Raw genomic sequence first — 26,172 nt, 5'->3', positions numbered from 1 at the left:
ACCAGAGGGCAGGAGGAGAACAGGCTGTTGGAGTGCCCGCCGTGTTGCGGAGAAGATCATCGTATCATTCTGCCTTGAATTAATTTTTTTTTTTTAAACGGCTCTCGGACTTATCGTTCACTTACAAGAGCCGGCTCTTTGAACCGGCTCGTTCGTGACCGGCACATCCCTATCTGGCATCGACTCCCCGGCCTGTTGCTGGTCAGGCTGCATGACAGGCTGCTGCTGCTCAACCCGCCTAGTGAGTCGCTCCCAGCTGCACCTTTTATCCTCCAGAAGAAAAGAGCTGCTTGAACGGCAAAACCGTACAGGATCCAATACAGCTATGTCTGAGGAGGTTGACGAGACGAGGCCTGCAGAGGAACAGCAGGTAAACACATAACTAGTCGACGAAATGCTGATTTAACGAGTCAGCCAGTTGCTGCTAAATTAGCATTCGGCTAGCAGCAAGCTAGTTAGCATGTAGCTCCTCTTTGCTAATGTCATCAACGATGCTACCGACAAGTGATCAGCTAATTAGCTCCTAGCTTTTATGACAAAGCAAAACAAAACCCCTGCTGCTTTAAGGGGCCGATGTGTAGCTTAGTTTGCCACAATCTCTTGTAAATTGATTGATAAATTGGATTAATGCTATAGCTAAACATGCTAAGTTAATTGGCAGGATAAATGCTAATGCAAACACCAGTTGTCCCTCATGGCGCCTGCATTATTGTGACATATTGCTCATGGATTTCATCTTGGTCTCTGTCTGTGGATGTGTGAGATTTTGTTGTCTGCTCTGTTGACCTGTTTTTATTCTGCACTATGTCTGTAAAGCACTTTGGTCAGCTCATGTTGTTTTAAATGTGCTATAGAAATAAATTGACTTGACATATTGTAGCCATACTAGCTGTACCAGCTGCTGATGTCAGCATATATATATATTGCAGTTTCATTAATCACTTGATGTACTTTTAATGACGTTTTTCTCCCATTTAAGTCCACTGAGTGGAGCATTTGCCATCCATACACTCTGTGCTCTTTTTTTTTTTGCAGGAAATGGAGGATAAAGTAATCAGTCCAGAGAAAGCAGAGGAGGCCAAACTGAAGGCCAGGTTTCCTAACCTAGGAGCCAAGCCTGGAGGCTCAGACTTTCTCAGGAAAAGACTCCAGAAGGGGGTGCGTTTCATACCTTAAACTTGGCTTGCTTCTCATTCCATATACCATTTTATAGACTGCACATATTACATCTATTTATTGTACACTAGATTTTTTTTTTGACGGACGGTACATGCTATGTCCATTCACTATGTTCATTCACTATGTATATTCTGTATTTCTATTTATTGTTTTATAATCTTTTTGTACACCTCTGTATCTGCGCTTTGCTGCTTTGACACCTGAATTTCCCCCCGGGGATTAATAAAGGTTCAGCTTATCTTATTTAATAAAATCCAGTCTTTCAATATTCTCACTTTATATCTTTCTTGTTTGTCCAGCCAAAGTATTTTGACTCTGGTGACTACAACATGGCCAAGGCAAAAATGAAGAACAAGCAGTTGCCATCAGCCCCGACGGAGAAGACGGAGATCACAGGGGGGCACATCCCAACACCTCAGGACCTGCCTCAAAGAAAGACTTCAATCGTAGCCAGCAAACTGGCTGGTTGATGATTTCATGTTTGCTGTTTTGTTACCATTCCAACCCCCCACTTCATATCTACCTGTGGTTACGTTTTTGTTTATTTTTCACCTTTATATGTATTCTCTAAGAACAAGTTATGTACCAAGCCAAATTCTTGAGAAAAAGTGGTAACACTGAATTGCCAGTGAGTTAAATCCAACAAAAAGTAGTAGCTGAAAATGTTTCTCAAGATCTTAAAAAAGACTATATAGTGATTGATTATAAAAATATTATAAATATGAATGGAAGTTAATGCTATCTTATTCTCGCATAACATTTTCACGTTTAAGGATATATGCCTCCATACAAATTGCCTGTCTAACAGCAGCTGGAGAGGAATCTTGTTCTGCCATGTTACTGATAGTTACAGAGGCAAAAACACTTATGAGTTATGACCACAGACAGTTTGCATTGATATATGTGTGAAGTAGAAGTTTAATTTACAGATACGCCTTTCAGTTTGAAACGGTTTTGAGTATTCAATTGCTCATATGGAGGCATGTCTGTTTAAAGAGTGAAAATACTTAATCTTGCTTTTTTGTTTTCTAATCCTCGATTGTCTGTGTCCCTTCCTCTCTCTGTGAAGCTGTTTGGTTCTGTGCTTTCAAAGTACTGAAGATTAGATCACACACAGTTAGTAGCCAGTTGTATTTTAATTCATTTTAGTGACATTGGTTTTCAAGGACTTGCTGCTGGTCTCCATCTCATCCTGATCTCTAAAATGGCCTTAAAAGTTATGAACCGTTGTTCCTCTTGAGCAATATTTGCTCCCTCAGTGAGAATCTTGGTTATGAATTTTGCCTGAAATGTCTGTCACTGTCTGACTGGAATCACTTAAGATTTTATGGAAAGAAACTCCCCTGACATGTCTGGAGTGTGCATGTGCATTTATTGTGCAGTCACACTGTGCCATTTGTTTTGTAAATAAAATAGTTTTGCATAATATCTTACAAGTATGGTTATTCAATTGAACGTGTCCTTAATGTGTCCAATCAAATGTCACTTAAACTACCTGCATAAAAAAAACATCCAGAGTTTCATATTTGATCAGTGCTGCCTAGTTTGATTGGAGTTTGTGAGTGATTGACAGCTGCTCAGAGACAGCAGGCTCCAGCTCGGCTCTGATTGGTTGTTTTCCTCCGGTCTGTGAAATCTTGCAGATGCCATTAGGAGCACCGGAGGACACAGAGACATGATTATTCTTTCAGATTACCTGTCTCATGCACTACTGTCAGAATATAGTGACTGTTTTATAAAAAAATAACTTTTTTTAACCATATTTGCTCCAATACTACCACCTGCAGCTTTAAGGGGCTGTAAGAATTGTTGGCTTTATCCTCATAGTAGTTTATCACAATTTCATTATAAAGCTTTAAGATAAAAGATAAGATATTCTTTTATTAGTCCCGCAGTGGGGAAATTTGCAGTGTACAGCAGCAAAGGGGATAGTGCAAAAAACAAGATGCATCAGCTAACACAGTAAAAAAGAGCTAAATAAAGTGTAAGAAAATATAAACCTCTTAAATAGAAAGAAGTATAAAAGTAGGAGCAGTATATACAATATTGTCAGTAAACAGACTATTAACAAAATTTCACAAGTGGAAAATGATATTGTACAGTGAGATTCAAATGAAATTTCATCTGAAAATATTGCACAGTATGAATTACACCTGAGTAGTAATAATGATAATGATATTGCACACTCATTATACAGTATAGATATTATTATTTTTATTTTTTTATTATTATTATATTTAGGTATAGGCCTACTGCTCAGTTACAACCCTGGTCATGAACAAGTCTCAAATCAATATAATTTTTAGATAACAATACCACACTGATATCACTGATGATGTGTGTACTTAGTTACAGTCTACTACTTTTTTCACAACTCATTTGTCTTATAAACAAGGTTATGCTTTCTTTCATTTCCACTTTGTAAATAATATTTGTACCGGACATGTTGTCATTTTTTTGTCTTTTTTGTTGTCAAAAAAATTATAACATGTCCGGTACAAATATTATTTACAAAGTGGAAATGAAAGAAAGCATAACCTTATATATAAGACACATTTTACAGTCTCCTAGCATTCCCTTTTAATATTCATTTTGGGTAAAATGATCCTTCATACATTATGACCAGAGTAAGAAAATAATCAGGCCTGATTGGCAATGTGGTGTGATTTTCCATCCCCCTGTATAAATAATGCACATGCTGTGTATCATGGCAGTAATGTTGACACCACCTCAGCCTTGTCTCCTCCAGAAGGCCTATTGACAGAGGCTAGGACACGGGCCTTGAGTTTATGGTGGATGGCACATGCGCAGTGTAACTGGAGCTGCGGTCGTGCGTTGCGATTGACTCAATTTCGGCGAGTGCAGACTGCGCATGCGTTGTACCTCAAGAATATGACGTAATGATGAACTCCATCCTCACCCAGAGATATATACAGAGAACCATCCGTAATCCTGCCATGACACAGTTAATCCCTGAATGTCACCAGAACACCCCTCTCCATAATACTCCAAAAACAAACCATAACTATCAACCCCCCCCCCCTCCCACCACCACCAATATTAACCCATGATTACAGTTAACTCCAGTTACAATCCACACACCACATACAATCACATCATCCTTTTTTATCCATCATTCTCTTTTAAAACATCATCTTTTTATCCATCACCCTATTAAACACCATCCTTTTAGCCAACATTCTTTTACTTCTATCTATCTACCTATTTATATTTATTTTACTTTATGTTATCTTATTCTTTTTAATCTTGCCTTAATTTAATTTGCACCCTGACTGACAGCCAGCCAACCCCACCCCTCTCAAGCGCACACACACAGTCACATGGTATTGCTCTTGCCCAGTTATTTTGTCTTTTTTAAAAGTTTTCTTTCTTTATTTCTTTATTTCTTTATTTCTTTATTTTTTTTCTTTCTTTAATTTATTTTTCTCTGCATTTTGTTTCATCCATATTGCATTTTATTTTATTTTGTTATGAAAAAAAGGAAGAAAAGAAAAAAAAGAAAAGAAAATAATAATAATAAAGAAAAACTCCTCCTCTTTTCCCCCTCCTCGCTCTCCTCGCCGTGGTTCTTTGTCAAAAGCGCGTTGGCCGCTGGGAGGCGGGCAAGACGCACGCGAGCAGAACTTGTCGGTGCACGCACATCTGACTGACTGACATCCGTAGCAACAGCAGCCGTTGATCTCTCCTGTTGCTGCCCGCCGACACCGCCGAGACACGGAGAGAGAGGAGCTCCGAAAAGTTCACGTTTTCTTACTTTGGGAGTCAATAAACATGCTTCATCTTTTCTCTGCGGGCAGAGGAAGTTTGTGAGGACTCACTGAGCGACTTTTGAGAGACATGGCAGCCTCTGAACTTTACACCAAGGTATGTAAAGTTATGCTAGTTAATGTATGGATACATATGGCAAGAGTCAAGACTGGTGTTTTATAGTGCCAGTCACTTAGAGGTGTTTACAGAACAGCTTTAGGGGTTTTAAAACCTTAATTTATTGCCTTTTTAATCTGTCTGTCACTTAAAATACCCCATATCCATCCACATTATACGCATGACTGCTGTCTGCTGACTTCAAGTTAGCTATCCTGCCATCTTCCTGAGGTACATGTCACTATACTGTGTAAAAGACTGCTGTAAGTGCAGTGGTTGAATGGCTCTGACCCAGTTTTAGGCAGAATAATGACATACCAAAAGCAAGCATCATTCATAATAAGAACTATGAAAACATGACTCCTACAAATATCTTGGCACTATGTTTGACTCAAAGCTCAAATGTGATGTTAACACTGAAATGATTGTCAAACGGGGTCAACAAAGTGTTCATTTAATGCAGAATTGAAATTCCTTTAATGTCTGTGATACATTCTTATGTAACTTTTACCATTCTTTTATTGAAAGCCTTTTAACCTTTTCTTTTACCTGCTGGTTTAACGGACTGTCTGTGAAGGACAAGAACAGTCTAAATAGTATAGTCAAAGTGTGCTCCAAGATTACTGGAGTTCAGCAGAAGGACTTGGGCACAATTTGGGAGAAACAGGTGACTGAGAAAGCAAAAAAAAATTAAAGCTGTGAGCAGCGATGAGCGGGCCCTCGCACCTCCCCGCGCGTCGGGGGTACTGGCGGGACGCCGACTGATGCAGACGGGCACAGTGAAGCCGAAACTCTGATGAGCGCCATGACGCCTGCCACAAGACTCTACGACAAACGGTTCATGAGTTATGAAAGGGGGCGTGGCTAACGTCTTGGGGTGGGCTATGAGTATATTTTTGCATGTAAATTTCCTCGGGACTGGACCCTTATCATGCCTGAGAAATTTGGGGCAGATCGGACCATGTACAGTTGAGTTACAACAACTTCCTGTTTCATGGCGATTGGCTCAAAATCGCTGCCATGCCACGGTCAGGTCGTTCAGTGAAAACTCACCATTTTGATAACTTTTCATCCTCAAGGTCTTAAGATGTTCATGACCAAATTTCATGTCGATCTGATCAAATCTGTAGGAGTTAGTTAAAGTACACGGCCTATAAAATGCTAAAAATGGGTGAAAATCGCACAATAAATTCTTTTGGGGCATGTTAAGGTCGTCAAAAATGCGATTCATTTGGGAGATGAAAAAGAAAAAGAAGAATTCCTTCAGTTTCAATAGGGCCTTCACTGGCCCGACGTTGTCGGTGCTCGGGCCCTAATTTTCAGCCAACCAGATCATATTCTTTCAGCTGACTTCTCTCTGATGCCTTCAGGCCGACGTTATAATGTGCCCTTAAGGAGAACAAATCGTTACTCCAAGTTCTGCTGTTAAGCTGCTGAACGCAGACCATACCCATTTTAAATGACTGTTATTTAGAGGAACTTTAAGATATGTTTTTCTTATATATTGTTTCTTTTTTTTGGGGCTTTTATTGCCATAATCCTATGTATTTATATGGTTCTTATTGTAACTTGTCCCTCCAACAGGTTGTCTGTTGTATGTATGGATGTATGGACTGGGAATGCTACAAATGAATTGCCCCCTTGGGGAAAAATAAAGTTGTCTGAACTGAACTGAACTGAACTGAACTGTGTCCATCATCAGTATGCCCGTGTATGGCTGCCAGATGCAGGAGAAGTGTGGAAGTCAGCAGAGCTTGTCAAAGATTACACTCCTGGCGACCTGAAGCTGACTCTGCAGCTGGAGGATGGCACGGTGAGACATGCAGATAACACACATATTTAGTCACAAGCATTTGAGATAGAGGCACTGAGGTGTGGAAATGGGCGTGTGGTGTTCTGTAAGAGAGCCATGCACATATTTCTCTGGAAGATCACTGGCAGTGGAGCCTCATAAATCTCAGTGTGCTGTGGGATTATTTGAGACAGCTGTGGTGTTTGGTAAATGCACATACATTCCCAGGCAAGACAAACACCTTGTACCTTGTATGCAACTATGCAAAAATGTTGAATACAAGAAGCCAATCTAATGTACTGGGTTAAAAATAGGTGGACTGATAGACACACTCAGCGCTGTTGCTACCTGCAGCTGTGATGTCGAGTTTGGGCATGCACTTCAGGTATGGAAATAAGGCCGGAGTATTATCATGAGTGAACAATGCAAGCACAGTGGTTGTTAGTTAGCTTTAACACAAACTACAACTGATGCTAAGATTTTTACTGCTCAACCATCTATTTTTGCTTGTTTTCTTGTCTTTTTTCCACTGGTTGTCCTAACAGTTTTTGCTGTTTTACTTAAATGAAAGCAAATTACCATCTTTAGTCTCATACTGTGGGTACTTACAGTGGTGTAGTGGAGTATACCCACCTTTTTTCTGACAGTTTACAGTATAATCACCTATCAGCCAAAAAGCCATTGGAATATATACCCACTTCCTCCTCTGTAACCTACCCATCTACCTAGTAGTACACCCACCTTATCAACAACCTCTACACCACTGGGTACTTTAAGCTAACTTCTTGTGTCTTTTAGGAGGTGGAACACAAAATAGACCCCCGAACCAACAACCTGCCACCACTAAGAAACCCAGACATCCTGGTGGGGGAAAATGACCTCACAGCTCTCAGCTACCTTCACGAGCCTGCAGTGCTGCACAACCTTAAAGTGCGCTTTATCGACTCCAAGATGATTTACACGTACTGTGGTAATGAGCTTCATCTCCTTTGACTTACGCTATCACTGTCATTGTAGACTTTGGAGCTCTGCTCACTGTACGCTCTGAGGTAATCTACAGTACATCATGCTGATTATTGTGGTGCGGGCTGCTCTTAAAGGAACACACACTGTTCATTTATTTGAATCCATGTCAGATAGCATACGTTTATGCAGTTTTAATAGAGTCTGACTGACAATTTTCTCCTTGTGGTATTTAGGAATTGTCCTGGTTGCCATCAATCCTTATGAGAGCCTGGCCATCTATGAAGCTGACATCATCAATGCCTACAGTGGGCAGAACATGGGAGATATGGACCCCCACATATTTGCAGTAGCAGAGGAAGCATACAAACAGATGGCCAGGTTTTGTAACCTCCAAATACATTTCATTTTACATTTTAAAGAAACAATGTGTAGCATTTAGGCGGCCCTTCATGTCTACATAGGGAGTGGGTCCTCTTCACTGAGTCCACCATGTTGCTCCGTCATGTGTTTCAACAGTAGCCCGAGCGGACAAACCAAACACTGGCTCTAGAGAGAGACTTTCATGTTTTTAAGTTACCGGAAGGCCACTGTAGTTCTCCCACACGCTTGGAAAAAGACGGGTGAGCAGAGGGGTATTCAGTTGGTTGGAATCCGCAACCTCCCCGCTAGATGCCACGAAATCCTACACTCTGATCCTTTAAAGCAAAATAAATATTAATTTCCTTCTTTGCTGATACTCTAAATTAGTTTTAGCTGATATTTGGTCTGTATGTCATCACATCTTTTCCCACAGAGATGAAAGAAACCAGTCCATCATAGTGAGTGGTGAGTCGGGAGCTGGCAAAACTGTCTCTGCTAAGTACGCTATGCGTTACTTTGCCACAGTCAGCTGCTCCTCTGGTAAGGCAAATGTTGAGGAGAGAGTCCTTGCCTCCAGCCCCATCATGGAGGTAAAATTTAACACTGCAGGTACATAAGACAAAATTATAAAATGACAAAGGTTACTGAAAGCCTTTTGTGTGTTTCTTGTAGGCTCTTGGGAATGCCAAGACAACAAGGAATGACAACAGCAGTCGCTTTGGGAAGTACATTGAGATTGGGTTCGACAAGAAGCATTGTATAATCGGTGCTAACATGAGAACCTACTTACTGGAAAAGTCTAGAGTTGTGTTTCAGGTAAATTACATTGGTATGGTTTCATGTGACTACCGTCTGAATGTGGCCCTCTCTATCTTTCGATTTTCTGTGTTTCTCCACGCAGTTAATTGATTTAAAACACTCTCATGTGCATGTAACATGTGTATATCTTAGCAACATAATATCAAGCACCATAAACAACACTCTCTTAGTTTAGCCTGCTTGGTTTGACTCAGAAAGATAGTAACATATTGGGTTTTGTTTAGCAACTGTGAACTATTTTCAAGGGAAATTTTGATGATATCAGTTTAAGCCCGGGTTTAGAAACGTGCTTGCAGTTTATGCATGCACCTACAGTCAAAAGAGCTGTCAATTTCACGGAATGTGTTTGCAGTACTTGTGTAATTACTTGGCTCCCATTTTACATCTCTTTGCTCTATTTTTAGGCCCACGAAGAAAGGAACTACCATATATTCTACCAGCTGTGTGCCTCTTCACATTTATCTGAGTTCAAAGCCTTCAAGTTAGGTATGAATCACTAAAGTATCTATTGTGATTTTAGCAGGATTTAAACAATTAAAAAAACAGATGTAGTCTATTTAGTTCAATATTTTATGTGTTTAATGTTTGAAGGTTGCGCAGATGACTTCCACTGTACTAACCAGGGTCGGAGCCCAGTCATAGATGGAGTGGATGATGCCAAAGAGATGTGCAATACCAGGAGGGCTTTCTCACTGTTAGGTGAGTGCTGGTTGCATTTATATCATGTTGAATGGACAGTACTGTTCTTTTTTTTTTCTGGATTTCCTTACATGATTGATCATTATTTATTGTTCTGTTTTCATTGTAGGAATCGGCGAAAGTGATCAAATGGCAATTTACCAAATTCTGGCAGCTATTCTTCATCTTAGCAATGTGGAGGTGAAAGATCAGTCAGCAGACAAAAGCAGCATCTCGGTAAACACTGATTACCCCTGAACACAACAAGAGAGTTTTGTGTCTAGTATATTTGATAATTTTATGTCCGGATGTTGTATTGAGGATGTGTAGATCCGTACCTGATCATTATTGTTAATGTATTTCCAGCCAGACAATGACCACCTGATGGTGTTTTGTGAGTTGATGGGGGTGCCCTGTGAAGAAATGGCCCACTGGTTGTGTCACAGGAAACTCAAGACCACCACAGAAACCTACGTCAAGTCTGTCTCCAAAATGCATGCGGTCAACGGCCGAGATGCCCTCGCCAAACACATCTACGCCGGACTTTTCATCTGGATTGTGGGCAGTATTAACAATGCCCTAAAGTCTGCAGCAAAACAACACTCCTTCATTGGTGTGCTCGACATTTACGGGTACGTTTTTCAACTCCAGGTTTGTGGTTTTTCCATTTAGGTTGGCATATATATACAGACACATCGATTCCAAGACAGGGCAGGTGCTGAGCTTAAAGTGAGGAGATTATGGAAAAAACAAATGGCTCGCACTCTGCTCAGTCAGAGCAGTGTTGCTCGAAATGTAACTATGCAATAAATGAATGAACATTGAAGCCCTGAAGTGTGCGAGCTATTCATTTGCTTTTTCCATTTATGTTCCCTAGATGATCAGACATGTTTTAATTTAAAAATTAATTTTTCCTCAGCTTTGAAACATTTGATGTCAACAGCTTTGAACAGTTTTGCATCAATTATGCCAACGAGAAGCTTCAACAACAGTTCAACTTGGTATGCGTCTTTTTCTTGCTCTATACATTCATTTTGTTGTCAAAATGTGCACGTAAATCATTTCCTCCATCACTCCCTCCAGCATGTCTTCAAACTGGAGCAAGAGGAGTACATGAAAGAGGAGATCCCTTGGACATTGATTGACTTTGACGACAACCAGCCGTGCATTGATCTCATTGAGGCCAAGCTGGGTGTTCTGGACCTTCTGGATGAGGAGTGCAAGGTAAAATGCCAGTTTTAATTTTACTTTTTCTGTTCGGCTACTTTCCACTGGAGAAATCTCAAGCGTGCTATGTTTGGAGGTTATGAGTAAGGCCATGACTAACTGATGTGTCAGCCTTTCCTGTTTCCATAGATGCCCAAAGGCTGTGACGACACATGGGCCCAGAAACTGTACAACACCCTCCTGAAGCAGAATGCTTACTTTGATAAACCCAGGTTGTCAAATAGAGCTTTCATCATCCACCACTTTGCAGACAAGGTAAACATGGTTGTATGCTGAAGTGGCATTATGTCTCAGTGGTCAGCAGATGGATGGATGACTCATGTTTTCTTATCTAAGAGCACCAAGAAAGTCAAGTGTGAAATTGTAATTACTTTGTCTGCAAAGTCAGAATTATATGTCTTCACCACTAATGTTTGATGATTCTATTTATTAGACCCATACTAATCAGTCCGCTTTAAACTTTAAATGATGAATATGACCTTTACTGTGTGACCTGGTCCTTTGTGCCTAGGTGGAGTACCAGTGTGAGGGTTTCCTGGAGAAAAACAAGGACACAGTCAATGAGGAGCAGATAAATGTGCTGAAAACGAGCAAGGTGACATGGTTTATAAATAGTTTCACTTCATTTTCACTTGCTACTCCTTCTCAATTAGTTAGTTTGTGGAGGTCACATGGATTCAATATCAACACCTCCTCAGCTAAAAGCAAATTAAGTATATTTTTTGAGGCAAGTTCCTGGGCACACGCCCTAGAATTGTTCAACCACAACTATTGGAGGAAATACACACACACTGTTGAAAACACTGCCATCTGCTGTTCAATGATAACTTTGTATTTTGTCGCTCTGATCTCTGAAAAATAATCTTTTCAGGTTGATTGGCTGCAGAAGCTGTTTGAGGATGATGAGAAGGCAACAGGTTCTACGAACAAGCGTACTAGTGTCACCGGAAGGGCTGGTCCGATGCAGAGGGAGAATAAGAAAACCGTCGGACTGCAGGTGAGAGCATAAAGTGAGCCGGCGATGTGACATTTGATGATGTGGGAAAATGCATGATTAAAAACTGTTTTGTGGAAAAGTTATGGAAAATTATATTTAGGATTTCCTCAGCTGGTCAGATTTAATTGCCTTTAAGGAAATAAATAACTACAAATACATTTACGACTGGATAGGGCTGCACGATTATGGCCAAAATTATATTAACCATTTTTTAAATTGATATTGAGATTAAGATTATTTACTACGATTATTCATTGATTTTACGGTCGCAATATTTTTAATTACACTTTCACATTTAAATACACCAAGCACTGCTTTCATTTCCATGTTGGGCTACATTCCTGCTAATGTTCAAATCTTTGCGTCAAAATAAGACTAGTCCTTATTCACAGTTCATCTCCTAGAAGCAACATTAAATTGCACCAAAGCTTTATATCCAAAATTAAATCAACAGAGAACTTCACTTTCACGTTGTGCTACATTTCTGCTAATTAACAAATTGTTGCATCAAAATAAGACTTAAAGGTTCTTTTTCATCTGAATTCAGTGCATTTTTATTTTGCCCATAAAATATATATAGAGTATAGGCTTATTACCCTTCTACTATGGACTGCAGTGGCAACATTCAGGAACGTTTTTCACAGGCTGCTGTTGCAAGGTGCGTGCGCAGCGGCAAGACAGCTCCCCAAAAGTGAAGCCAAACCATCTGGATCACCCCCTGGTGGCTGGCAATTAGTTTAGGAAATGCTTGATTTGATATGCAACAGAGTTTTCTATGAGCGGAGCACGTATTTTTAATGTCAATATCTCAGTCGATTATGTTGTTAATTGTGGTAAGCCAAAATCTTGATTGTGATTCAAATTTGATTAATTGTGCAGCCCTACAATTGGACCCTTTCTAAGTAAATCTATCTATGCAAAATCTGATATTGGACATTTAAATTGAATGTTCAAGCACATTACTACAATTTATGTATTTCCATAATTACTTATCAAGGATTTATGGTTTTCTTTTTACTCAGTTTCGACAGTCTCTACATTTGCTGATGGACACACTAAATGCTACATCTCCTCACTACGTACGCTGCATCAAGCCAAATGACAACAAATCTCCATTCATGTGAGGATGATTTCACTCTTCTGTTTCATACGATTATCTGCAACAAGCGCAGATGAAAGAGTTACAGTTACAGGTGTTTTTATGTTTTATGTCTTTTATAAAGCATGGATCCTGTGAGAGCAGTGCAGCAGCTTCGAGCATGTGGCGTCCTCGAAACCATCCGGATCTCAGCAGCAGGTTTCCCATCTAGGTAGCATATCAGCAGCATCTAGTACAGAGCACAGAGCCATGGGCAGTTTATATGTTTATAATACATGAACCTATACAAATAATCCATCCAACTTGTCATTCTTAACATGAATATTGCAGATGGACCTATCAGGAGTTCTTTAGTCGTTATCGGGTCCTCGTGAAGCAAAAGGATGTGCTTCCTGACAGAAAACAAACCTGCAAAAACATCCTGGAAAAACTTGTAAAGGTATGTCTGAATTGTATAAAAGCATTATCATAATGTCAGTAACAAAATAAATGTAACTTTCACGGAACATAACATATTATATTCGCTAATGTATATTTTGTTCGGTTCCTAGGACCAGGATAAGTGTCAGTTTGGCAAAAACAAGATCTTCTTCAGGGCCGGTCAGGTGGCTTACCTGGAGAAGCTGCGTTCTGACAAGCTGCGCATGGCTTGTGTCAGCATCCAGAAGACGATCCGCTGCTGGGTGGCCCGCAAAAAGTACCTGAGGATGAAGGAATCTGCGATCACCATACAGAGACATGCACGGGGTCACCAGGCACGCTGGTGAGTGAAACAACAGTAGAATAAGACGTCATATCAACTTCTAGCTGATCTAGCATATTTCTTACATGTTTTTATTTCCTGTCAGTTATGTTAAGTTTCTCAGAAGAACCAGAGCAGCTGTTGTCATTCAGCGGTACGTCCGTATGTGGGTGACCAGGAGACGCTACCAGCAGCAGCGCTCTGCAGCTATCACTATTCAGTGCGTCCTGAGGGCCTACATGGCTAGAAAGCAGTACTATAAGGTAATGCCATGTTGATGCTTGAGGAGTTAGATATGTTATAATTCCACACTTGTAAGGTCTCCTTTACTGGAAGGTTTTATTGTCAAAATATAATAATTCCAGGAGGCAATATCAACATCAGCTTGCCTGTTGACTATTTTTAAGTTTGTATTCTGGAGCTTGAAAGGGGTTTAAAGGGAATTTTCTCAACCCGTAGAGGAACTTGATAGTTGAATATTACAATATAGGTGATTTAATAGGTGCCTGCCATGAAAACAGGAATCAGTGCCTCTTGAATATTATATGGAAAAGTTCCCAGCTCAAAGGAAGCCCAGATGTGCCCTGTTCCGTTAGTAACATTGTTGAGGCAGTGAAGCCTTCTTGCAGCGGTACACAGAGTACACCAGATTGTTTTGCACTTCCTAAACCTTGATCGCTGTGTAGGATTCTCAATCATTAAGTCATATGAATAGAAACAGATCGCATCTGTGACCATTAGGCCTATGGGTCACAGAGTGGTGCAGGCTGTGCAGCTGCTCCACTGGTGCAGATGAAGAGCATGCTGCGGGATTTCCTGCCGGTGAAGCTAGTGCTTGCAGGATCGGGAAATTCCTGTTTGCTCTCCCACTTGCTGCAGCACAACCACACAAAGGAAGGCTTGCACTAATTAACAGATATTCAAAGCTTCTTTCGAAAACCTCAATAGAAGCTTTGAATGTAAAAAATTACATTCGGTAAGGCCTGTAGCCATAGTGGCTTGGTCCGATCCACTTTGTTTGTTTCCTATTTGCCGAGCCAGGGCTGTGTATGAGCTCTGGATTTATAGAACACAGAACGAACAGATAGCGGACCGTGAGGAGATCACTGAATTTGACAAAATGTGTATTAGAATAGAATCACTGATTCCACCTTTAAATAGGCCGATGTGTTATTATCATTAAAAATGAAAATATGAAATGGCGAGCAATAATTATGACGGTATTTTTACAACCCTGTCCGTCAAAATGACAAACAATGAGAAAGTCTAATGCAACCACTAGGCAACAGCACATTTTTGAATGTTGTACACATGGCCCCTGGATTTTCACCTCACCTTTTGCACTCACTTATTGCTGGTCTTGTCATTACCATTTCACTTATAAACTTGACATTAAGTATTTGTTTTTTATTTCACAGTTGATATTTGAGCGAAAAGCCGTTGTCATCCAGAAATGGGTGAAAGGCTGGCTGGCTAGACAGCGTTACAAACGCTCCCTGGCAGCCGTCGTCTTGCTGCAGAGCTGTGTCCGTCGCATGAAGGCCAAGAAGGAACTAAAGACGCTGAAAGTGGAGGCGCGCTCTGTGGAACGCTTCAAGACGCTCAACATTGGCATGGAAAACAAGATTATGCAGTTGCAGCACAAGATTAATGATCAGGTGAGTATTGTGTGAGTATGTGTATCTAGTTTTGTCTGTGTTGAGTAGTTGTTTACTCTGGTATCAACCCTAATACAAACAAACTGGAGCTGGAGAAACATTGGGTCATTGGGAGTTGTCGTATCACATGCAAAGCATGTGTTTGTTTCTCCCCCTGCAGCATAAAGACAACAGAGAGCTCAGTGAGAGGCTGGTTGTTCTGGAGAAGACCCAGAAGACCGAGAAAGAGAAACAGAGCAGAGCGATTGAAAACTTGCGTAAATCAGAGCAAGAGGCTAGAGCCAAGGCAGGGACGCTTCCCTCTCTGCTGGAGCAGCTCTCCTTCCTTCAGCACGAGCTGGACAACACCCGCAGAGAGAAACAAGACCTGGAAGAGCATACAAAGGTCTACAAGGAGCAGACACAACAGGTAGGCCTGCTTCATCTAGATTTATCCAACTTGACTGCTGGGCAGCTTCACTACAATTTTCTAAATAGCGCTCTTTCCTCAGTTATCTGGAATGTTAATAGGTAGGATTAATGACATATCATTGGTGGAGATACATTGACACCTTCAGTGACATTTAGTTAAAATCCTATTGTACCCCACACTCCTAAACTGTTATTTTCCACACTAAGCCGTACAGCAGAGGTTTGTTCATTATCACCAGTGTTTGTCACCAATCAGTTCATCTTACGTCATTCAAATTGTGTTTTCATGAATATGTGGTTCATTTTTATTTCTATGTATGTTTTACTTCTACTGTTGGACGTGTGATCCCATCATTTTCCCCTGCTTTAAGCTGCCTGCTAATTTGTTTTATGATTTTTAAGTTTGCTTGACAAAAATGTTCTGGAAAGAATGGAGCAGTCCTGCATTTAGGTCCTTTGGGCATTTTATGAATTCGTAGTTCATTTGGTTCCATTTTTGTCAGTTTCTAGAACCTCAAAAGACATAATGAAGAGGACTAAAGACTAAGATTACATTATTTTGCCTTCTCTCACAATCAGGTGGTGGAAGACCTTAATATGAAGAACAGCTTGTTGAGCAGCAAGAAAGATGAACTGAACAAACTAATCCTGGAACAAGCTGATCAGTTGAAAGGTACTGAGCTATTCACCTCAAACCTCTGCAGTCCTTTATTAATGAATGAATGAACAAATATGACAAAATTGTTTTGTTTCAGATATCAAAACCAACGTCGGGAATGCAAAACATCTAGAGAAAGACTTAACTGAAGAGCGCTCTCGCTACCAAAGTCTGCTGAGTGAACACCTGCATCTGGAGGAGCGGCACAGAGACCTGAAGGAAGAGATGAGTCTCAGCATTGTGAGGAACACTTCGTTTGGCGTCACAGTTTTGACATTGCAAAAATAGTTCTCATTTATGACTTGTTGATTGATGGGTTTTAACAACATGGCAATTTCAAGATGGGTCACAAACCAGAATCTCTTAAATTAAGACATTTAGTAGTTCATGTAAACCTTTTTACATGGTGACAATTATAGATCACAGAAATGCAGAAACCAGTTACCTTTATCAACATGTAAAATGTTAACAGGGTGTCAGTGTACAACTTATATGTGACATTAGAAAAAATATTTATCATGATGGAACAAGTTTAGGTCTGGCTACTTATTCTAACAGTAACGTGTGTATTTTTTCATACCCAACCAGAGTTCAAGCAAATCTGGTCACAAGAGGACAGACTCCAACTACAGCAGCATCTCATCTGAGTTTAGTCAGAGTTTAGGCTCTACTGACGGAGAAGACAACTCCATACAAACAGAGGTAATGTCAAAAACTACACAATATCATAGCGTAGTATCAGTATTGCCTGAAAGTGATGCATACACTAGCCTAAAATGTATCTTTTTGAGTTTGAAATGCTCACCCCCTGTACACTTAAAGGGTAACTTTGGTATTTTTCAACCTGGACCCTATTTTCCTATGTTTTTGTGACTAACTGACTAATGGGGACAACAATTTCTGAAATTGGTCCAGTATTGAGGGAGAGCGCTGTAGACGGCAGCCACGAAACGACAAGTGCTTCTTTTTTGCCACGACGGGCTCTGATTGTTATTATAAGCATCTGACATTATGGAAGGAGTCTCTCAAGTAGTCTCGTTGTGAAATCCGGCGAGGTGACATTTTGCCGGAAGACAACGGTGGAATAGTGGAATACATCCATGGGGGGAACGCCAGTGCCAGCCGGGCAGAGTTTGTTGTGTTGGAGTACAAAAGCGTAGCTTAGTGTTATCTAAAAGATTTTCAATGTCATGGCTAAATATTTAGATGATTTCCACAATGTGGATAAGGTCCTCTCTTTGAGCGGGACTTGGACACAATAACAAACAGAAAAATGTTTCATTTCTTTGTAGGGTCCTTTCCATAATGTTGTCAGACACTTATAATAACAATCTGAGCCTGTTGGTGACCAAAAAAATCACTTTTAGTGGATGTAATGTTACATTGAAGCTGCTCATTTGCCCTCGCAGCTCGTTTGATGGATGCCGGTTACAGCGTTCTCCCTCAATACTGGACCAATTTCAGAAATTGTTGTCCCTATTTGACAAATACCAGTTACCCTTTAAACATGATTGTAAAACATTTGTATTTTCTATATTGACAAAGAGCTGCTATAGCTGTGGTGTGAACACAGTCAGTTACAACTAATTTTAGTTTTCATGGTGGAAAAATTGTTGTCATCTTCAAACAGCAGCTTTTCTGACGTGATGCTCTTGATAAAATGATCACTGAATAATTAGATTACCACTGGTATCAAGCACTGGACACTCATTCCCTGTTGCAGCTGTGGGAAGATTTTGTTCCAGCCATGTCTGTGTTATAATCCTATTAGTGCAGCATTCTAGTTAGTTTGTGAAGAGATTCCTCTCTCAAATGCTTGCTGTGTTGTGTTAGGATGAGACCCAGGCCACGGTGGACCTGCCGGTCCTTCTGAAGCTCCAGAGAAAACTGAAGGAACTGGAGCAGGACAAACAGTCACTATGGGAGCAGCTGGATACGAAAGAAGAAGCCCAACAAGAAAAGGCAAAAGTATGGACTGAAACACCAATCTTGTTTTTTTAATGGTGAAATAAAAATTAATAAACAGAGAGAAAAGTTTTGTATCACAAAGCTATTAGTTATATTTTGATATCTGTGGTTGAATGGTTGGTATTTACATTATGTGTATATTTTTCTCAAAAGATGGTGGAGGAGCAGAGAAGTGTTGGCAGGGCAGAACTGGACTTGGAAACATTGAAGGTATGACTTTGTCATAGGTGTTGGGATCAAGGTTATTATAGTAAACTGAAAAAAATAAACTGGAAAATATTTTTAGTAAACTGAAACTAAATAAAAAAACATATCCTTAAGAATTTACTAAAACTAAAGCGAAACAATATTGCCTGTGTAAAAAACGAATAAAACTCAATAAAAACGAATGTAAATTAATTTCAGTATATCACAACCAAAAAGAGGAGACGGCATGAATTTCCATGAACTCTTGTGACATTGAACCACGAAAATTGAACGGACTTGATATTCCTGGAGATGGCGCTATACCACAAACTTATTCAAAAGTAGCATGAAGATTAAACATTAAAGATTACTTCTGAGACATAATACCTGGCTCTAAAACACCTGTCCGGTAAATAGAGACAATAAATAATTTGTGGATATTTGACTTGTTTATGTTTCTCTAAATGTCTCAGCGGCAAGAACTGGAGTCTGAGAACAAGAAGTTGAAGCAGGATCTAAATGAGCTACGGAAGTCTCTGACCAATGAGGAGAGTGAACTGGCGCCCCCTATCCCTGGCTCTTTGACCTACAACATACTGCTGGAACACCTCAGTTCCTCTAATGATGAGCTGGAGATGCGAAAAGAGGAAGTGCTGCTCCTCCGATCACATATGGTCCGCCAAGAGGCTCTTAAACACAAGGTGAGAAAGTAAATTACATTATTACATTCTTATTTTTTATTCAGTATTTTTTGCATTTAATGGAACAGATATCTACCAATAACTAGATATCATTTATCCCTTATGAACTGACCTCTAGGACTCTGCGCTTGGGGAAGGTGTGAAATTAGATTTAAGTGAAATGCCCTCATTTCAAGATGTTGACCGGTAAGACCATGTGGCTCCCACTCCAGTTTAAATCCATCAGGTGGTACAGTTTTGTGTTATTTAAAGTCTCTGATGTTGTTCCTCAGGTCCACTGACATTCATACACTGAATGAGGATGGAGAGCTGTGGCTGGCTTATGAAGGCTTGAAAGAGACCAATAGGTAATGAAATAATATACTGTAGTTGGTTGATGTATTAAATCCCGACCATGCCACATAAAAACTGAATGCTATCCCTCCATCTGCCAGAGTTCTGGTGTGCCAGATGCGGGAACAGGATCGTGTTCACAGTGAGGAGAATAGGAAGCTGCTTGTTGAGGTGAACAAGATGAAGGCTGGAAAGGAGCAACAGCAGAAGCTGCTGGCCCAGAGCCTCCTGCTGCCTGAAGATGCCCGTATTGATGCGAGTCTGAAGCACGAGATCACACGGCTCACCAATGAGAACCTGGTGGGTCTGCTCACTGGTTTGAATCTATAATGCTGCCTTTTATCAGTTATTATGACTGTGTAAATATATTTTCACAATGCAGAGCTCCTTCATAATGAACAGTTAAGCCGGGTTTCCACCAAAAGTTCCAGGGACTTTTAGTCTTTGGAACTACTTAACAAGGAACTTCAAGCTTCCTTCAGCCCATTGTTGTCTGCATTTCCACGTGGTCTAAAGACCTGCGAAGATTAGGCTAATTAGTCTGCTGAAGTATGAAAAAGCAAATTGACACTAGAGTACTTCCTTGTTTATGAATGAAGCGGTACACTAGTGGAAATCGTTGAAGCAGCGGCTCTATGTGTGTTTTACAAATCAGCGACGATCAACCCTCCAAACTCCACCTTGAAAGTTCCTGTACTTTCAGAAAGTACTACCCCCTGACCAGGGCCCTTTTGGGGGGGGGGAAGCCCCATAAAATGTCCCCGGAAATTAATTAAGACCCTGGTTCCTGCGGTCAAAACGCAACGAGTTCCTCAAAAGGTTCTTAGTTCTGGGGGCAAGTTCCTGTGGTGGAAATGGGGCTTTAGATGTCTCTGTCTAATACTTTTGTTCTTTGAGGAAACATTACATAAGTAAAGAATAGCATGTTAACATGTTACAGTACTATAAAAAACACAGAAGAGTAAGGAAAGTGTTTTTAGGATTTAAGACTTTTGAAGCGTTTCTACGGGACACAAATAATTCTCACCATGTTGCTATTTACAGATGTTTTAATTTCACAGTTTTAAAAATCAACACTGTATGAAAGTTTGTTTTCCTCACACTAATCTAGTATATTTACATCATTTTAGGAACTCATGGAGCAGCAAGAGCAACAAGACAAAACCATACGCAAGTTGAAAAAACAACTGAAAGTTTACATGAAAAAAGTTGAAGATTTTGAAGGTAATCACACAGCATTACCTGTGTTCATACAGTACATTTTCAAGATTACTTTAGCACAGCATCAATCCTGTGATTTATTTTATTGTGCCTCTTGTGTTTAGCGAGTACTCCACAAAAGAGTAAAGCTCCTGTGACGAGCGATCCTGGCAGAGCGGTGCATATCACCCGCAAGGAGAAAGAGTACCGGGGCATGTTGGAGTACAGGGAGGGTGACGAGAGTCGCTTACTTAAAAGCCTGGTAGTAGGTATGTTAAACCTGTTTTGCTCAAGCAAATCATCTTCTGAACTGTGTTAAGAATTGCATGCAAATGTTTTTCATAGATCGAGAGCACATTATTTGTGGATTTTGCTTTGAAATGTTGTAATCTTCTCAGATCTGAAGCCTCGTGGCGTAGCGGTCAACTTCACTCCTGGGCTTCCGGCTTACATCATCTTCATGTGCGTACGATATGCAGACAACGTGAATGATGATCAGAGAGTCAGCACTCTGCTCAATTCCACCATCAGCAGCATCAAGTCGGTCATTAAGGTGTGGTATATAACTTCGATATGTGTAAAGACAGTGACTGATGCTTTTATTTTGAATTAATTTTTACACTGTTTCTATAGAGGAGAGGAACTGATTTTGAAGTGGTGTCTTTCTGGCTGGCCAACACATGCCGATTAATGCACTGTCTGAAGCAGTACAGTGGAGATGAGGTGAGCTCAAGAAGGATTTGATACCAGAGTTATGGTTACAGCTGTACATTAATTAACCCTGGATGTCTGCACAACCTCTTTCTACTATAGGGCTTCATAGAGTGCAACACTGCTAAGCAGAATGAGCACTGTCTAGCCAACTTTGAACTGTCAGAGTACCAGCAAGTTTTTGGTGATCTGGCCATCCAAATTTATCGCCAGCTCATCAAATGCACAGAGAACATCCTGCAGCCCATGATTGGTGAGGAGAAATAATCTCACCAGACATAATAACTAACAATGTGTTCTTCTCCTGACCATAATGGAAAGCACATCAAATGTATTTTTCTTCTTATGTGTAGTGGCGGGCATGCTAGAGCACGAGACAATCCAGGGTGTTTTGGGGTCCAAACCGACAGGCCTGAGGAAGAGAAGCACCAGTTTCCTAGAGCATACTGTTACTGTGGAAGTCCTGCTGCAGCGTCTTGGCGTCTTCTACACCACCATGAGACAGCACGGGGTGGACTCGGACCTCATTAAACAGCTGGTTAGGCAGCAGTTTTACATCATCTGTGCGGTTACACTCAACCACCTGCTGCTGCGGAAGGACATGTGCTCCTGGAGTAAAGGCCTTCAGATCAGGTACTGCATAGAATGGTCATAGGCTGGTTGTTATTCTACATTATTCAATGAGATTATAGAAGCAGAATGGATTGAGGTGTGTCAGTCCTTGCTTACATCAAGCAAGCTTTCTCAGTCAATATCTCAGACACCCAATGGTGTGATTGTTACAAAACCTGTAGACAATCATGCATCTTCATAGTATTTACTGTGGTGTCTAAAATGTTATTCTGACAGAGAAAGAATTTAAAGAAACATCAGATAATATTTTCAATGAAACATCATGTTTCATCATGTTTTTTATTGTTTTTGTTAGCAAAATATTTTTATTGAATAAGTTACATTATGCACAGGAAAAAAACATGAACAATATGTATATGTTTATTATATTTAAAATGGTCAACACAATGGCCTCTTTGTCCTATCTCCTCAAGCCTTCCCCCCACCTTACAGAAACACTGCTGTAACTATTGACAGCGTACTAAAATAATGGAAGATAAAATCATAAAAAAATGCCTTTGTGTACTGGATCATAGTACCCCAAGTGGAATACAACTTGTGGGCAGAGCCTCTCAGTTCACACTTTATTTTCTCAAGATTCTGAAACAACATCAGGTCTTTATGTCAGGGGGATGCCTTAAGGGGATAGTTCAGGTGTTTTGAAGTGGGGTTGTATGAGGTACTTATCTATAGTCGGTGTATTACCTACAGTAGATAATGGTTGGCACGCCCCCAGTTTAGAGAAACAGACAGGAGTCACAGCACGGAAGCAACGCAATGTACTGCTGTGGACGGATATTAATTTTTTTTAGGTGGCTAAAATATGTTTTGCTGCCGGCTCCGTCCACAGCAGTACATTGCTTTGCTCCTGTGTGTTAACTCCTGTCTGTTTCTCCAAACTGGGGGCATGCCAACCGTTATCTACTGTAGGTAATACACTGACTATAGATAAGTACCTCATACAACCCCACTTCAAAACACCTGAACTGTCCCTTTAAGAGGGGCTGGTAACTTTTAGTTTGATGTTTAGTGATAATTCAGAATTTGAACCACTTTTATGTTTTATCACCAAATATGAAGTCAGCAGAATTTGCTAGCCTGATAATCAGCATTGATTGCCACTTTGTTTCACTTCATTCATATATTGAATATTTGATTTCAAGGTAATTTTCAGGTCTTTTGACTTGATTATGAATCACAGACATATTAACAGACACTGTGATGGGACAACCTGATCATGGACAGTGAATAACATATTGCATATATATTATTAATTGTGGTTTTCTTTGTCATACAAGCAACATTATTTACATTCAATATCAACCTTACTCTGGTGTTACAGACCAGATTGAACCTTGTTAGAGGGTACCTTGATTCAGTCTGAATTGTTTGTCCAATACCTCTGGCCTCAGGTACAATGTTTGGCAGTTGGAGGAGTGGCTATCGGAGAGGGAGCTGGCCGACTGCGGTGCCAAGGACACTCTGGAGCCTCTCATACAGGCCGCACAGCTTCTACAGATCAAGAAGAAGACTGAGTCAGACGCCCAAGCTATCTGCAACATGTGCTCCGCCCTCACCACAGAACAGGTCCATCATCAGTAAATGTTCTGCCTTCTTAATCTGTAGACATGATACACTGCTAGTGCCTTTATCAGTGTGTGTTTCTCTTTGCAGATTATAAAAGTGTTGACCTTGTACACCCCAGTGATTGAGTTTGAAGAGCGAGTGACAACCACTTTCATCACAACTATTAAAGTGAGTAGAAGTTTTTTAAGTGTGGGCAAGAATGCAGGACTCTTTTAAACTCCTTAAAGCCCATATATAATGTTGTTTTTGATATATCTGCTTTTTTTTTTTTACATTTTAGAACCTTTTGAAAGACAGAGTTGAGTCGTCCACTTTGATGATGGACGCCAAGAAGATCTTTTCTGTCACCCTCCCCTTCACCCCCTCCTCTGTGGCTCTGGAGACCATCCAGATCCCCGCTAGCCTCAATCTGGGCTTCCTCGCCCGCATCTAGACCATCTAGACCATCAAGACCATCAAGACCATCAAGACCTCTGACACTGACACAAAAACAATGACTGTTTTTCACCAAAGTTTCTTCGAGTTGTGAAGTTTTCACTATCAGTGATTATTGCAGCAGAATAAGGATTCATTGTTTACATGGCGTTTATATCAAGCCCCCAGAAAGAGCGTCGGTCGTTGATCCCAATTTTCGTAGTGGCCAAACGGTGGTACTACAACTTCCGTGTCCGTCACGTGATGCCATTGGGCCCAAAAATACTTTTTCCCATAGACTTACTTTGGGAAAGAGACGTCTGTAACTCAGTGGATAATTTTTTTTTAGGTAAATCAACTCCCCAGTACGAACAATCTAATAGCCCTTATTTAAATCATTAGGTCCTAAAAGTTATAAAACGCACTAATAGCTGAATCCAGAGTTATTCCCTTTCTCCGTTCATGTGAATGAGACCCAGACCATGACGACAGCACAAGCCGTGATGACAGCATGACGTTGGGACCCCGTGACCGAGTCATGTTCCATGTGCCCAATGGATGCTGAAGATTGCCCGGAAGATCCGGGTACTTTTCCAGACGAAAGTCGAGCCATTTTGGCTTCCTGCGCCACCGAGCAACTTTCATAGGAATGAACGGGGCCCCGCTTCCAACGCTGTATCCAGTTCTCTTTATACATCCATGGTTTATATATATTAGCTTTTCAGCACTGCATAGCCAAAGAGTAATAACTGTATGAATCTGCAAAAGAAGTATTTTAAAGGTCATCTATTTCCACACCTATATATATAACACATGTATTGCCGATACAGGTGTTGATAGTATTTTGTGAATTCATCAGTATAGTTTCTTCCAATATAATTTGACTTTTCACAGTGTGTGATTATTGGAATGGATAAATATCCTGGTAACTATGAATTTGTGTGTTTCCATGGACAAATGTTTAAAAAAAGAACAACCTTGAGCTATGTTAAAATAATAATGTGCAACTGATTTAAATGTTTAAAATGTCTCAAGATGAAATTTGGTTTTTATTTCTGCACCTGCTATGGTGATGGTATTTATGTCCGTACAGGAACAGAGAATGATTCAAGTTTGTATTTAACCGGTTTTAATGTTGTTGGTCATATTAAAGGCTGGCTTTTGCAGTAAGATGGTTTGAAATGCTCAAAAATACCACACAAAGAGTTTCACTACCTCATGACATGGATCTCTAGCTCAGTGTTTTGTTTTCAAAGTGGAACCACCGGGGAGTCCCAAAGAAAATGTAGAATATTTTAATTATGTTTGGTAAAGGAGGTGGTGCTTCAACAACGGGTTTCACGGTTGAGTGCTAGACCCAAAATCCAATAAGCATAAAAATGTTATGGGGTAGCACATCATCAAAAGCACAAAAATCAAAGAGGACAAATTACTAGCATTTCACTTGTTTAATTGGCTCACGTAGACATACACTTACATGTCACGGTGCCGAAACAAAATGGGGATGTGCTACCCTATCACATTTTTTAATGTTTTTAATCATGTTTTAGTATTCTCTGTCTTGACACGGACACTCTTGTTGTAATGATTCATTTTTAGCATGTAATAAGGTCTAGATTGTATTTAGCAACAGATATCCTTCATGGAACAAATATATTTAAACAGGGACTGCACTCTAATCCTCATCTATTTGGGAGAAGAGCTGTAGGTTGGAGTCCTTAACATGGAAAAGTTTGGGGGTATTTAGGATTTAGAAATGTACATGTACTGGACTGATGTAACTATATTGCCTTCAAGTCTAAAAGTGATATCTGGACCTGACATGCTCACCATGCTGTGCGACAAGAGCATGTTATGTTTTATCATCCATGTTCATCATTGTTCTGTATTTGCAAATGCTTAACACACGGAAATGCTTGAAAGGTTAATAACTGATTGATGTGTCTGAAGCGTCTCAGCTGTGCACATCAGGAATGTGATAATGCATTT

The 26,172-nt window shown here is 40.3% G+C and overlaps 2 protein-coding genes across 2 annotated transcripts; both read left to right on the top strand.

Annotated features, from left to right (window-relative positions):
• The first annotated feature begins 162 nt into the window (after positions 1–162).
• Positions 163–2,607, top strand: LOC119487383 (cAMP-regulated phosphoprotein 19-like). The gene is made up of 3 exons (XM_037768227.1): positions 163–370; positions 1,036–1,158; positions 1,479–2,607. Exons 1-3 carry the CDS (start codon positions 212–214, stop codon positions 1,647–1,649), a joined length of 453 nt encoding a protein of 150 aa, XP_037624155.1. The 5' UTR covers positions 163–211; the 3' UTR covers positions 1,650–2,607.
• Positions 2,608–5,037: 2,430 nt separating this feature from the next.
• On the top strand, positions 5,038–24,263 carry LOC119487344 (unconventional myosin-Va-like). The gene is made up of 40 exons (XM_037768144.1): positions 5,038–5,064; positions 6,767–6,877; positions 7,655–7,826; positions 8,056–8,200; positions 8,616–8,772; positions 8,855–8,998; positions 9,406–9,487; positions 9,593–9,700; positions 9,810–9,916; positions 10,046–10,311; positions 10,599–10,680; positions 10,763–10,903; positions 11,036–11,161; positions 11,418–11,501; positions 11,778–11,903; positions 12,926–13,023; positions 13,127–13,213; positions 13,333–13,441; positions 13,554–13,765; positions 13,851–14,007; positions 15,163–15,402; positions 15,563–15,811; positions 16,393–16,486; positions 16,569–16,711; positions 17,060–17,173; positions 18,305–18,439; positions 18,593–18,649; positions 19,099–19,326; positions 19,445–19,512; positions 19,599–19,673; positions 19,761–19,959; positions 20,790–20,883; positions 20,985–21,128; positions 21,258–21,412; positions 21,493–21,582; positions 21,673–21,823; positions 21,924–22,203; positions 23,595–23,769; positions 23,857–23,937; positions 24,050–24,263. Exons 1-40 carry the CDS (start codon positions 5,038–5,040, stop codon positions 24,200–24,202), a joined length of 5,466 nt encoding a protein of 1,821 aa, XP_037624072.1. The 3' UTR covers positions 24,203–24,263.
• The last annotated feature ends 1,909 nt before the right edge of the window (positions 24,264–26,172 follow it).

Source organism: Sebastes umbrosus, chromosome 4 (genome assembly GCF_015220745.1).
Source record: "Sebastes umbrosus isolate fSebUmb1 chromosome 4, fSebUmb1.pri, whole genome shotgun sequence".
Taxonomy (NCBI): domain Eukaryota; kingdom Metazoa; phylum Chordata; class Actinopteri; order Perciformes; family Sebastidae; genus Sebastes; species Sebastes umbrosus.
Note: the sequence above shows the minus strand (reverse complement) of the source record. Positions and strands in the feature narration are given on the sequence as shown.